At 67.5% G+C, this 14,559-nt stretch overlaps 1 protein-coding gene across 1 annotated transcript; it reads left to right on the forward strand.

Annotated features, from left to right (window-relative positions):
• Window positions 1-13,014: 13,014 nt before the first annotated feature.
• Window positions 13,015-14,559, forward strand: ID3 (inhibitor of DNA binding 3). Its single transcript, XM_075722049.1, is given in 5 exon segments — window positions 13,015-13,176; window positions 13,178-13,279; window positions 13,281-13,331; window positions 14,162-14,233; window positions 14,522-14,559. Coding segments are annotated over 4 exon segments (372 nt in total). The 3' UTR covers window positions 14,219-14,233; window positions 14,522-14,559.

A 14,559-nucleotide genomic window follows, 5' to 3' on the forward strand; every position in this document is an offset into this window, starting at 1 on the left:
TTGGGGAGGGCCCCCCATGGGCCCTGCCTGGGGGCGGCGGTGCCCACGGCTCTGCCCCAGCGTGGGTGGTCAGGGGGCTGGCGTGGGGGTGGCCCGGGGGGGGGGGGTGGTGGTCTGGGGGGGGCTGCTGGAGCATGAGGGGCGGGTGGTCTGGGGGGGGCTGTGTCCGTGGGGCTGGAGATGGGGGGGGGGGCCGTGTCGGTGGGGCTGGGGGTGTGGGGGGCCGTGTCCGTGGGGCTGGAGATGGGGGGGGGCCGTGTCGGTGGGGCTGGGGGTGTGGGGGGCCGTGTCCGTGGGGCTGTGCGGTCCCCGGGGCCGCCGGCGGGCGGGGGCTGCAGCGCCGCGCTCTCCCGCCAGGGGGCAGTGCCGGGCCGCGCCCAGCTCCGCCCGCCAGGGGGCAGCGGCGGCGCAGGCAGCGTGCGCGCCCGTACGGTGCTCAGTGTACGCAGGGTGCGTACGGTACGCAGTGTACGTAAGGTACGCAGGGTGCATACGGTACGCAGGGTACGTACGGTACGCAATGTACGTACGGTACGCAGGGTACGTACGGTACGCAATGTACGTAAGGTACGCAGAGTACGTAAGATACGCAATGTACGTACGGTACGCAGGGTACGTACGGTACGCAGAGTACGTACGGTACGCAGGGTACGTACGGTACGCAATGTACGTACGGTACCTGCGTGCGCACCGGGAGCCGCGGCACGTGGGGCCGGTACAGGTGGGGTGGCCCCGGGGACAGAGGGCACGGGCGCGTGCGCGCGCAGGGGCGGGCAGCACCCGCATACGTACACCTACGGGCATGCCCGGGGACACACAGCTCACACACGTGTACATGCATGCACAGGGACATACAGCTCACACATAGACACACATGCATGTAACAGGCACGTACAGCTCGCATGCATGCACGGGGACATGGCACACAGGCATAGACATGCGTGCGCAGGGGCGTGCAGCACACGCACATACACACACCTGCATGCACAGGGACATGTGACACACATACATAGACAGACATACGTGCACAGGGGCATGCAGCACACGTACATACACACACCTGCATGCACAGGGACACATGGCACACATACATAGACATACATGCACAAGGGCATGGAGTACACATACATACACATATGTGCATGTGCAGGGACATGGCACACATACATAGACATGTACAGGGGCATGCAGCACACGTACATATGCGTGCGCAGGGACATATGGCACACATACATAGACACACATAAATGCACAGGTGCATGGAGTACACATACGTGCGTGTTCAGGGACGTATGGCACACATACATAGACACACATGTACAGGGATATGCAGGATGTGTACATACACACACATGCATGCACAGGGACATATGGCACACATACATGCACAGGGGCCTGCAGCACGCGTACATACACATGTGCATGCACAGGGACATATGGCACACGTACACAGACACACACACGTGCACAGGGACGTGCAGCACACACACGTACACATACACGCGTGCACAGGGACACATGGCACACATACCTAGACATGCACGGGGACATGCAGCGCACACGTGCACATACACACATGCACAGGGACACATGGCACACATATGTAGACATGCACGGGGACATGCAGCGCGCACACGTGCACATACACGCGTGCACAGGGACACATGGCACACATATGTAGACATGCACGGGGACATGCAGCGCGCACACATGCACATACACGCGTGCACAGGGACACGCAGGTCCCGGCGGCACACGGCGGCCCACGCGCCATGCGGGGGGATGCTCCCGCCCTGGGGGGCTGCCCTGGGCCCCCTCTCCCCCAGCCCCGGGCCACTCCCGGCCCCGCGTCCCCTGACCTGGCCCCGGGCCCGCGCAGGGGGGTTTGGGGGGGCAGGTTCCCCCCACGTCCCCTCGCCCCGGCGCTGCAGAGACAGGCCCGTGGTGGCCCGTGGTGGCCCCCGGGAGCCCAGTCAGAGCCCCGCTGGCCCCAGTACGGGCTGGGGGGAAGAGGGGGAGCAGCTGGGGGGGCACCGGCGGTGAGGGCGGGGGCTGCGGGGGGCAGGCCGTGTGGGCTCCTGTCACCCTGCGGTGGCTGCAGGGTCCCCGTCCTCGGGGTCCCCCCCACGGTGGGGTGGAGGGACAGGGACACGGGGGGGGCAGGAAGCCCAGCTGCCCCCCCCCTTCCCCCAGTTCTCCCAGCAAAAGCCCCCCCAGTTCAGCACCGCGCCCTGCCCCCTCCCAAACCCTCTGTGCCCCTCGGGGGGCAGCGACCCCTCTGCCCGGGCACCCCGAGCCCCCTGCACCCCCCGAACCCCGGGTGACCCGTCCTTCCCCCCCCCCCCCGCCCTGGCTGCCCGGGGGGTCCCGGTCCCCTGGGCTGGGGGTGCGGTGCAGGGTGGGGGTCCCAGGGTCACCCCCCCCCAGGCCCCAGCACCCCGTGGGCGCCACGCGCCCACCCAGCACCCAGGAGCCCTGGGCTGGCTCCAGCTGGGGACACCGGGGGGTCCCCAGGGAGGGTCTTGCAGGGGATGTTTTGGGGGTGTCATGATGTGGCCGGGTGTCCCCCCCAGCCAGGGCCGGGGGGGGTCCCCATCTGGGTGTCCCCAGCACCCCTCAGGCAGATTTGGGGGCTGCGTTTGGTGGCTGTACGGCGAAAAGGCCGGCAAGAAATGAAAATAAAGCTGACCCCCCCCCCCCCCCCCAAATGTTGTCAGGGGTGAGTGAAAGCAGAGAACCGAGACGCAGCTTTCGGGGAGGGGGTGACGGGGCCCGGGGGGGTCCTGGGTGCCACAGGTGCCACATGCCGGGGACCCCCCGCCCCCCCCCTTGGCCAGCGCCCCCGTCCTGGGTGCCGGGGGTCCCCTCCCGCTGCAGGGACGGGTGCGCAGCTGGGTGCCACCGCGTCCCCGTGCCACGGGGTGCGAGGCTGGGTCCCCAACCCGGCGGGGGACGGGGACTGGGGACGGGGACGGGCGGCACGGGGACATTTTTTTTTTTTGAAAGTGAAGTTCTCCGGGTCAACGGAGAGCGAAAAAAATAAATAAAAGCAGAGAGAAAGCGAGCGCAGGTTGGCTTCCGGCACCTGGCCCTGCAGCTGCCGCACCGCCTGGCTTTGAAGAAGAGGAGCGAAAACGGGGGACGGGGACGGGGACGGGGGTCCCCAGCCTTCAGCCTCATGCCCCCGCATCCTCCTCATCCTCCCCATCCCACGGGAGCTCGTGGGCACCCGTGGTGGGGTTCCACAGGGGGAGGTGGCTGGGACGGTGGGTGCCCAAATCTGAGGATTTTGGGGGTGGGTTGGCTTTTTTTTTAATATAAATCCCCAGCTGCTGGAGTCAGGGGATGGGAGCAGGAGAGGGGCTGAAGGCCGGGGACGCGCAGGGGGGCGTCCCTTGGGATTTTGTGCCTCCCCCCGCTGCCCCGGCAGCCTGCCCGGGGGACGGGAGGTGACAGCCACATCTCCCCAGGGTTTCGGCTGTGACAGGCACGTGGGCTGTGGCAGGGCTGGGGTGGCCCAGGGGACCGATCCTGCCCCCGTGTCCCCATCCCCACGTGCCGGGGTGGGGGGGAGCGCAGCCAGGATCGCTCCCACCGGCCGCTGCTTCGGCTCCACCACCGCGTCTCCCTCCATCACCCCCCAGGGATTTCTTTTCCCCCCCCTCCCCATCCCTGGGGGTGCAGGATGGGGCCGGGAGAGTTGGATTCGCCGATCTCGGGGTTCAGCGGGGGCCGAGCTGCGCGTTCGCCTGTCCCCACGTGGGGAGGCAGGATCTGTCCCCGGGGTGCTGGGGGGAGGAATAGGGTGGGCAGAGCTGGGGGGGGGGGCACAGGGGGACCCACCCCCGCAGTTGGGACAGAGCCTCGGGGTCAGGCTGGATTTTGGGGAGCGAGGGTGGTGTGGGTGGTGATGGAAATTTGGGGGATCGTGGGGGGTTTAGGGGGGCTGTGTTGGGGGCTGTGCCCCCCCCCCCCCGAGACTGAGGGGCGGCATGGGGGGCGTCCCCCAGCTCCAGTGGGTTTGGAGGAGCACTGGGACGTACTGGGGGGGATGACACAAGCCCCGTGTCCCCCCTTTCCTGGGTGGGGCCCTGCGGGGACGCAGCTTGAGGAGAGGAGATGGGGGGGCCCTTGTGTCCCCCCCCCCGGCCCCTCACCTGGCACCTGCTCCGGGCGGATGGAAACTCTGTGTCAGAGGAAGCGGGGAGGGGGCCGTGCTCCCGGCCGGGGCGGGGGGGACCCCCCGCTGTCCCCAGCGCCTGTGCCGAGGGGGCTGAGCTGCCCCGGCCCCGGCACAGCTGCAATGAGTTGGGCAGGTCTCAGCCCAGCCCCACGGGGCCGGGTTCCCAGCAGCGGGGGGGGGGGGGGGGGTTGCAACCCTCACCCCCCCGCCCTGTCCCCCAGCTTTGCCGCCTGACACGTTTCACCTCCCGCTTAAACCCACAACCACGGACCCCGGGGCGGGGGGGGCAAACTGGGGCTCCCCAACCCCGAGCCCCAGCGCTGACCCCGGCCCTGCCTCAGTTTCCCCACTCAGGGTCTGAAAAGCGGCTGCTTCCCCGCCGCCGGGGCTGGAAAGCCGCGACCCAGGGCTGGAAAGACGTGGTCCAGGGCTGGAAAGATGCGGTCCACGCCCGAACCTCTGCCAGCATCCGAATCCCACCGGGATGCTCGGCTCCCATTCCGAGAAAGCAGGGCGGCGGGGGTGCGGGGGCCGGATGAGCGAGGAGGTCGGGGAGGGGATGCTCGCGCGTTATTTATACCAGGGGAGGTATCTGCAGGGCTCTTCGCCGAGCGAACAAAATAACAATTCAGGCAGGTTTGAAAAGCGCCGAAACCACGACAGGAAACCCAAATTGTACAAATGCAGATGTGAGTGGAAAAAGCTCTTGAGCTGGTTGCTCTGGCTTTCACCTTCGCTAAAAATAAAGCTGCCTTATTAGGGGCCGATGGGGGCCGAGATAAAGCATCTCCCTCCCCCTCTCCCCGTGTTTTTCCGTGGGGGGGGGTGCGTGTTCCGCACGATGCCGTGGGACGCGGCTTTCCGGCCGTGCCGGGGGTGGTGGGGACGGCCGGCCGGGCTGGGGGCTTGTGTCGTTTTTCTGGGGAGGGTGTGGGGGGTCTTTGGGTGCTGGGGGGGGTGTGGAGGGGTCAGGTTTTCCTGGGAGGGGGGTTGCTGGGTGTGATTTGGGGCTGGGCAGCGCAGGGCGGGGGGTGTGATGAGTTGTAACGGCCTCGCTGGGCGTAACGAAGCAGCCTGGCAAAGCCACATCCTGCAGCGTGGCAGGACCGGGGGGGAGGAATTTGGGGGGCTGGGAGAGGGATTTGGGGGGGCTGGAGGGGAAACAGCAAAACCCCTCCTGGAACCTGCCCACCCCCACAAAACCCAGGCTGGGCTCCCCATCCCCGTGCCTCAGTTTCCCCTCTCGGCGCAATTGCCGGCCAGAGCACCCCACCTTTGGGCTGGGGGGTGGGGGGGGGGCTGCGGTGAAGGCAGCGCCAGCTTTGGGTGCCTGCTGCCCCCCCCCCGCCGCCGCACCCCGGCCGCGGGAGGATATCGTGGGAGGCGGGAGGCGCTTCGCCTGCCAGCCCGCTGGCGGTGGCAGCGGGGCCCGGGCTCCTCTGCGTCACCAGTGTCCCCACACCTGCGGCGGCCGGGGGCTGCGAGGAGGGATGCTCGCACCTGCGGCCTTCGCGCCCCCCCCAGCCCCATCCTCCTCCTCCTCCTTCTGCAGGGGAAATGAGGGATGCAATGGCGGGGGGGGTGGGGGGGGGGGGTGGGATCAAAAGGGTGGAGGGAGAAGGGAGTGGGGGCTGAGCGCCAAATTGCGGGTGCACCCACAGCGGTGGCTCGGCACCCTCCTCGCTGGCTGCACCCCGATGTGCCCATGGACCCCCCCCTGGCCTGCGTGGGTGGGGGGATCGCACGGCACAAGCTGCACCCCACGCTCGGCCTTGACCCCGTTGGGGTGACATGGGGGGTGATGCTCCCACCCCCCCCCATAGCTCTGAGGGTGCCCCGAAAGGGCCGGGGTGGGGGGATAAGACCCCCCCCCAGGGGCGCAGATGGGACGCGGGGGGCTGCCGCGGGGTCAGGCCTAGGGTGGGCATCGGGGCGGGGGGAAGCGGGGGGCTCCGGCCGGCCTTGGGGGGGAGGCCGTGAGAACGGCGGCCGGGGCCAGGGGGGGGCCAGCGCAGGAAGCGCCGGGGAGGGGTGGCCGCTCCCGGCTCCCCCAGATGCGCCCGTGAGATAGGGCAGCAGGAAGCAGCTGCGGGGAATCCCGGCGCTGGGAACGGCCGCTGCCGCCCGCCCGACGCCCCCCAGGCCTGCGGGACCCCCAGCCCCGCTGCCTCCCCCCGCGGCCGGCTACCAGCCGGGGATGCTGTGAGTCTCTCGGCCTGTCCCCTCGGGGGGGGGGGGCTGGGGGTGCCCAGGGTTTGCCCTTTCCCCAGAGGAAGCCGCGGTTCCCGCAGGCCCGGCCAGCGGAGATGGAGCCGCAGCCCCGCTCCTGGCCGGGCTTCAGAGGGGAGGAGAGGGTCTGGGGAAACTGAGGCACGGCTGGTGGCCGAGCAGCTGGCCAAGGCTGGGGTCACAGCCCCCCCCCCCCAAGGGGTGCGTGCGCTCCCCTCCCTCCCCCAGGCTCTCTGGAACAAGGGAATGCCTCCCTGCGTTCACTCTGGCCCCTAATGATACCGAGCAGGGAGGGCCCTGCAGCTCGCAGCGCTGGGCGCTGCCTGCGGGCTCAGGCGGGGGGGCCAGGCTCCCCTTGGGCAGCTCCAGGGCAGGATGCTCAGCCCCCGCCGCGGGCAGGGGGGCCGAGGGGGGGTCCCGGGGCTAATCCCCTGCACAAACACATTCCCCAGGGCCTGGTCTCCTAGTGACAGGGCTCGGGGGGGGGGATTTTTGGGTGCCCACTCCCAGGAGTGCCGCTCCTTGCTCCCTCCCTTGTTTCCTCCCCCATTTCCCTGCACATCCAGCCCGGTGCACGGCACCGACCGGAGCCTCCGGCGCTGGCTGGCTCTCACAGCCGGTCCCTGCGGCGGGCGAAGGGGTAAACTGAGGCACGGGGCAAGGCGGGGGGCTGGGGCCGGGCTCCTTCCCGTGCCACCCTGCCTGCACGTGCTGCTGTCAGCCTCGTGTCGCTGGTGGGCGTCCATCCAAGTCTGGCAGCTCCGATTTAGAATCCCCATTTAGCCCCAAACGCCCCAAATCTGGGCCGGGAGGCGGTAGCCGGGGACGGGGCTGTCACTGCAGCCACGGGGACCCCCCTGGGGAGGCCGGGTTTGCCAAACCACGCCGGGGCTTTTCGGCAAGTCCTCTGTGTGACCGACAGCCGGAGCGGGGACCACGATGCCCATCCCTGCCCGTCCCTGCCTGTCCCGGACCCAGCGCCCATCTGGAAGCACTCGGCCCTGGCGCAGATCGGGGGCGTTGGGAGAGCCAGCACCCCAGGGAGGAGCGCGGTTACCAAACCTCACCGCGCGGCACAGCCCAGCGTGGCACCAGGATCCGGCCCTGGGGATGAGGCGGGGAAGGAGATTTCCGAGCCAGTTTAAGAAGCCAGGATCCCTTTTTCCCCTTGACCATCCATCCGGGAGTTCTCCTCCAGCACCGAAACCTCCCTCGGAGCGCTGCCGCGCCGTGCCGTGCCGTGTGGGTGCCCGGGTTGGGTGGTTGGCTCGAAGCATCTCCAAAAATCGCCGAATTAAAGCAGTCGCTCGGAGCTCTCGCTCCCACGTTGTGCCGAGCCAGAGCGCGGCCGGCCGGCTCCCCCAGCTGCCCTCGCTCCCGAAGGATCCCCGGGGCCTTGAAGATCCCAGGGAGACGGGATTTATACCCCAGCCCTATCCCAAAAGCGAATCCAGATGACCCCTGAGGAAGAGCCCTTCCCTTTGTAGCTGCCTTAGGCGCTCTGCCACGTCTCCGTTCCTCCCCTCTCCCGTCCAAATCCCTTCCCCGCAGCCAGCGCTTCCAGGCAGCCTCCGGCTTCCAAAAAAACCCAAGAAATTCCCCCAAAAATGCTGGCGCTGCCCCCCCCCCCACCCCCCCGCTCCTCCGGGAATGCCGGGACCCCCACGCTTGCCCTCCCTGCCCTGCGGCAGCCGGGCTGAATCCGGCCCTTTCCACCCCGCTTCACGTCCTTCACATCCTGCCACCTGTACCGACTTATTTAAGGAAAAAAAATAAATATATCAAACCAAACCAAGCCCGAGGGGTGGATTTTTTTTTTTTTTTTTTTTGGGGGGGGGGGTGGGGGCAGCTGCTTGTGAACCCCCCCACCCCGAGCCGCGGGGACCTCCGCAAATATTTGCAGCGAGGAGGCAAATCCCACGGGATTAGCAAGCCGGTCCCGGGAAAGGGGGAAAAGTTGGGAGCAACAGCTGAGCCATTTGGGGGGGGGGGGGGGCATGGCCACCGCCCCCCCCCCCCGGGGATATTGAGGAGGCTTTGCATCGTTTTGGGGGGGCTCGCTGAGCTGGGTAAACCCCAGCTCCTGCTCATTTTTTTTTAAATTTTTTCTTTTAATAAAACACCCAGTGTGGGCCCTTTCCACCATGAAATCATCGCACTCGCGAGCCTTCGCGCTCCCTTCCTCCCCCCCCCGCCGCCCCGCTTTTCCCTCCTCCGTGCCAAAAAATCCCGCGCCCCGCTCCCCAGCCGGGAAGCGAGGCCCCCCCAACCGCGCAGCCGGTGGCAGGGGCAGCCCCCCAAAAGCGTGGCACACCCCCCCCTCAACTTGGGGGGGGGTGACCTAAAGCTGGGGGTGACACGAACACCCCCGCGCTCTCATCTTGCGCCAATGCTCTTGGGGGGGGGGGGGGGGACCCCCGGGATGGCTTCTCCCCCCCCCCCGCGCCCCAAAAGCGGGGAAGCGGCGCGGATTGGCGGCGTGGCGGGCGGCGTGGCCGTGCGGGGGGGGGGGCGGGGGGGGCGGGGGGGGGCGGGGGGTTGCCTTGGCCACGCATCCCCGTGTGAAGGCAGAGGCGCGCAGCGCTGGCGCCGGGCTGTCTGGGGCCGGCAGTTAGATCAACACAGCTGGAGGGCTCGCGCCACAGCTGGGCAGAGGCAGCGCCTGCCGCCGCCGGGCCGCTGGGAACGGCCGCCAACAGCCCCCCCCCCGGCCAACAAAGGCTGCCCCCCCCCCCCCGCCAGCCCCCAGCAGCCTTTCGGACCCCCCCCCCCCCCCCGCCGCCTTGGGAAATGGGGGTGGGGGGCATGGGAGTGGGGGGGGATGGGAGTGAGGGGGGAATGGGGGGCATGGGAGTGGGGGGGGATGGGAGTGGGGGGGGAATGGGGGGGCATGGGAGTGGGGGGGGAATGGGGGGCATGGGAGTGTAGGGGGGGAATGGGAGTGAGGGGGGGCATGGGAGTGAGGGGGGAATGGGGGGGCATGGGAGTGAGGGGGAGGACATGGGAGTGAGGGGGGAATGGGGGGGCAATGGGGGGGGCATGGGAGTGTGGGGGGGGAATGGGAGTAAGGGGGGGCATGGGAGTGAGGGGGGAATGGGGGGGCATGGGAGTGAGGGGGGGGGACATGGGAGTGAGGGGGGAATGGGGGGGCATGGGAGTGTAGGGGGGGAATGGGAGTGAGGGGGGGCATGGGAGTGAGGGGGGAATGGGGGGGCATGGGAGTGAGGGGGGGGGACATGGGAGTGAGGGGGGAATGGGGGCAATGGGGGGGCATGGGAGTGTGGGGGGGGAATGGGAGTAAGGGGGGGGGCATGGGAGTGAGGGGGGAATGGGAGTGGGGGGGGAATGGGGGGCATGGGAGTGAGGGGGGGGACATGGGAGTGAGGGGGGAATGGGGGGCAATGGGGGGGAATGGGAGTGAGGGGGGAATGGGGGGGCAATGGGGGGGCATGGGAGTGTGGGGGGGAATGGGAGTAAGGGGGGGGCATGGGAGTGAGGGGGCAATGGGAGGGGGGGGAATGGGGGGGCATGGGAGCGTAGGGGGGAATGGGAGTAAGGGGGGGCATGGGAGTGAGGGGGGAATGGGGGGGCAATGGGGGGGCATGGGAGTGTGGGGGGGAATGGGAGTAAGGGGGGGGCATGGGAGTGAGGGGGGAATGGGAGAGTGGGGGGGAATGGGGGGGCATGGGAGTGAGGGGGGGGACATGGGAGTGAGGGGGGGAATGGGGGGGGGCAATGGGGGGGCATGGGAGTGTGGGGGGGGAATGGGAGTGAGGGGGGGGCATGGGAGTGAGGGGGGAATGGGGGGGCATGGGAGTGAGGGGGGAATGGGGGGGCATGGAGTGAGGGGGGGACATGGGAGTGGGGGGAGAATGGGGGGGCATGGGAGTGGGGGGGGGACATGGGAGTGAGGGGGGAGAATGGGAATAAGGGGGGGCATGGGAGTGAGGGGGGAATGGGGGGGCATGGGAGTGGGGGGGGACATGGGAGTGAGGGGGGGGAATGGGAGTAAGGGGGGGGCATGGGAGTGAGGGGGGGGAATGGGGGGGCATGTGAATGAAGGGGGGACATGGGAGTGGGGGGGGGAATGGGGGGTCGGTGGGGGGCATGGGAGTGGGGGGGGCATGGGAGTGAGGGGGGGGGGGGGGCATGGGAGTGAGGGGGGCGGGGGGGCATGGGGGGAATGGGGGGGAAGCGGTGGGGGGCATGGGAGTGGGGGGTCATGGGAGTGAGGGGGGGACATGAGAGTAAGGGGGCCATGGGAGTAAGGGGGGGCGGTGGGGGGGACATGGGAGTAGGGGGGGGCGGTGGGGGGCTTGGGAGTAGGGGGGGGAATGGCAGTAAGAGGGGGGCGGGGGGGGCATGGGAGTGAAGGGGGGGCGGTGGGGGCGGGCGTCCAGCGCTGTTTTGGGGGGTGGGGGGGACACCCTTCACCGGGTAAAAAGTATTTGGGCGGGTGGAAATAGTTTTTTCAAAAGTTTGGGGTTTTTTTTTATTTTTTAAATTTTTAGTTTTTATATTTGTTTTTAATTTTATGTTTAGGTTTTAGGGTTTTAATTTTTATTTTTTATCTTTTTTTTTTTTTTTTAACTTTTGGGGTTTTTTTTCCTAATTTTTTTTCCCCTCATTTTTCAATTCTTTTTCCTCATGTTAAAATTTTTTTTTTTTTCTCTTTTTTTTAATCGGGGGGGGGGGCGGGGGGGTCCTGGTTGTTGCCCTCACAGGTTAATGAGAGCAGCCACGGCTCTTCCCAAGCTGCCACCCTTCACACCGAGCCGATTTCCCAGGCAATTTCCCAGGAGGGTTGGGAGGTGGGGGGGGGGGGGAAGAAAAGAAAAGACAAAAAAATACACCCCACCCCCCCCACCCCCCCCAGACTGCCTGGATGCTGCTTTTAGGGAGTTTTGGGGCCGCTGGCAGCTCCCGGGCTGGGGAGAAGCGGGGCGAGCGGTTGCCCCCGGCTGTGGCCCCCAGACCCCCGGGGGGGGGGGGTGCAAAAGGAGGGAAACAAACCCCAGCGGCCCGTCGGGGATTTGGGCAGATCTGGAAATAATTGCTGCTGTGGGCAGGCGTAATGTGGTCCAGGTGCCTCTTGCCCCCCCCCCCCCGCATTAACTGGGACCCCCCCCGGCCAGCGGGGTCCCGGGGTGCCCCCCACCCTCTTGGCTGTAACAATCCCCTTCCTGCGCTCCCCCCATAACCAAACCCTATGGAAATTCAAAGTGAAATGGGGGGGGGGGGGGGCATTGCTTCTTGATTTTACCAGGGGGTCCCGCTGCGGGACCCCCCCATGTGCCACCCCCACCCCCCCGCGGTGACACCGGTGGGCACCGCCGCTCCAGATCGCCCCGTTTGGGGCTTTTTGAGCGATGGGGGGGGTGGGGGTGCCTTCATCCCCTCCCTCATCACTTCTACTGAAATAACCCCCTTGCCTGTAATCTCCTCTGCCCCCCTCTCCAAAAAAAAAAAAATAAAAATAAAAAAAAATAAAATACCCCCCCAACCAGCTCCAGGCCTCTCGCAGTCGCTGACCTAATCTGGTTTCTCCATCGTAACCTCAGTTTTACCGCAATTAATTTTTTTCTGCTGGGTCACAAGATAATTCCTGACGCCAGAAAGTCTGGAGGTCAGATGGGAAGCGGATTGAGGAACAGGGCGGCACTAATTTCCTCGGGGGGGGGGGGGGGGGAACCCCACCGTCCTGCCTAAAAATTAGGGGGGACCCACTGGGATGGGGGGGGGGGGCGCAGGTTGAAGGGGTTGGGGTGTCCAAGGGGGGGGGAGGGTCTACGGGACCCCCTCCGCGGCCCAGGGGTGGGTTTGGGGGGTGGGAACTCGCGTGGTCGTGTGTGCGCCCCCCCCCCGTGGGGCCACGCCGGCCACCAAGGGTCATTTTGGGGGGGGTCTGGGGGTCTGGGGGGGGAGGGGGGGCAGGTTGAAGGGGTTGGGGTGTCCAAGGGGGGGGAGGGTCCTGGGCGACCCCCTCCGCGCCCAGGGGTGGGTTTGGGGGGTGGGAACTCGCGTGGTCGTGTGTGCGCCCCCCCCCCCCCGTGGGGCCACGCCGGCACCAAGGGTCATTTTGGGGGGGGTCTGGGGGGGAGGGGGGGCAGGTTGAAGGGGTTGGGGTGTCCAAGGGGGGGGGGAGGGTCTACGGGACCCCTCCGCGCCCAGGGGTGGGTTGGGGGGTGGGAACCCGCGTGCTCGTGTGCGCCCCCCCCCCCCACGCCGGCACACCAAGGGTCATTTTGGGGGGGTGTGGGGGGGGTGTGGGGGGGTGTCGCTTCGTTTAGAGGCAAGGGTGGGGTTTAGGGCTGATTTGCATAAAAGGGGGCGTGGCGCCCGCCTCATCTGCATGCGCGGGCGGGGCCCGGCGGGCGCGCTATATCAGGGGCGGTGCGGGGCTGCCCCCTCCCCAGAGCGCCGGCCGGCTCCCGGGGTGCGGGCTGCGGGGCGGGGGGGGGTCGCAGCTGCGGTGCTCGCGGTGCCCCGGAGGTGCCCGGCACAGCCCCAGCCGCCGCGGCAGCCAGCGAGGCGAGCCGGATCCTTCCCCCCTCCCTCTCCCCTGCCCCCCCCGCCGAGCCCCCCGCCCAGCCCCCCCCGCCATGAAGGCCATCAGCCCGGTGCGGGCCGTGCGGAGCTGCTACGAAGCCGTTTGCTGCCTCTCGGAGCAGAGCTTGGCCATCGCCCGCGGCACCAAGAGCCCGGCGCCGGAGGAGCCCATGAGCCTGCTCTACGACATGAACGACTGCTACACCAAGCTGCGGGGAGCTGGTGCCGGGCATCCCGCAGGGCACCAAGGTGAGCCAGGTGGAGATCCTCCAGCACGTCATCGACTACATCTTCGACCTGCAGATCGTGCTGGAGGAGGGGGGCCAAGGGCCGAGACCCCTCCTCCGAGGCCACCCTGCTCTCGCTTAAGGTAAGGGGCTGCTGGGGGCTGGGGGGGGGTGTGGATGGGCTGGGGTTGGGGGGCTGGTAGTGCTGGATGGGGGGGCTTTGGGGGGAGGGCGTGTGGATAGTTTAGTTTTTGGGGGGTTGCTTTTGGGGAGGGGGGTGGTGGAGGGGTTGGTTTTGGGGGGGAGGGCATGTGGAGGGGTTGGTTTTGGGTGGGGGGCATGTGGAGGAGTTGGTTTTGGGGAGCGGGGTGGTGGATGGGTTGGTTTGGGGGGGAGGGCATGTGAGGGGTTGCTTTTGGGGGGTTGGTTTTGGGGAGGGGGGTAGTGGAGGGGCTGGTTTTGGGGGGTGAGGGCATGTGGAGGGGTTGGTTTTGGATGGGTTGCTTTTGGGGAGGGGGGTGGTGGATGGGTTGCTTTTGGGAGGGGGGTGGTGGATGGCTTGGTTTGGGGGGGGAGGGCATGTGAGGGGTTGGTGGTTTTGGGGGGGTTGGTTTTGGGGAGGGGGTGGTGGAGGGGTTGGTTTGGGGCGGAGGGCATGTGGAGGGGTTGGTTTTGGGGGGGTTGCTTTTGGGGAGGGGGGTGGTGGAGGGGTTGGTTTTGGGGGGGGTTGCTTTTGGGGAGGGGGGTGGTGGAGGGGTTGCTTGGGGGGGGGCATATGGAGGAGTTGGTTTTGGGGCGGGTTGCTTTTGGGGAGGGGGTGGTGGATGGGTTGCTTTGGGGGGGACGCACGTGTCGGGCTGGGGGTGACGCACGGCCCCGGGCGGGTTGGGGGGCCCAGGCGCGGTGGGGAGGGGGCGGGATGGACCCCCCCCGCCGCCGGGCTGCCCCTCAGCCCTGTCCCTGCTCTCCGCAGGCGGCCGAGCTCGCCTCCGAACTCTGCTCCCAGGACGAGAGGAGTTTGTGTCACTGACGGCTCCGCCATCCGGTGAGCGACCCCCCCGCACCCCAACCCCACCCCAATCCCACCCCCGGCATCCCCAGGGGCCCAGCACCGGCCCCGCTGGGGACCGCGCTGCAGATCCCCGAACCCAGCGTTAACCACAACGCTAATTCTAATTTTTTTTTTCTCTCCTTCCTCCCCCCGTTTTCTCCTTCCTCCCCCCGTTTTCTCCTTCCTCCCCCCGTTTTCTCCTTCCTCCCCCCGTTTTCTCCTTCCTCCCCCCGTTTTCTCCTTCCTCCCCCCTTTCTCCTCGCCCCTCCCGGTGCCAATTAGCAAACAGGCAGCGAGTGTCGGTTCCTGGTTCGTTATCA

This window comes from Pelecanus crispus, chromosome 16 (genome assembly GCF_030463565.1).
Source record: "Pelecanus crispus isolate bPelCri1 chromosome 16, bPelCri1.pri, whole genome shotgun sequence".
In the NCBI taxonomy this organism is placed as follows: domain Eukaryota; kingdom Metazoa; phylum Chordata; class Aves; order Pelecaniformes; family Pelecanidae; genus Pelecanus; species Pelecanus crispus.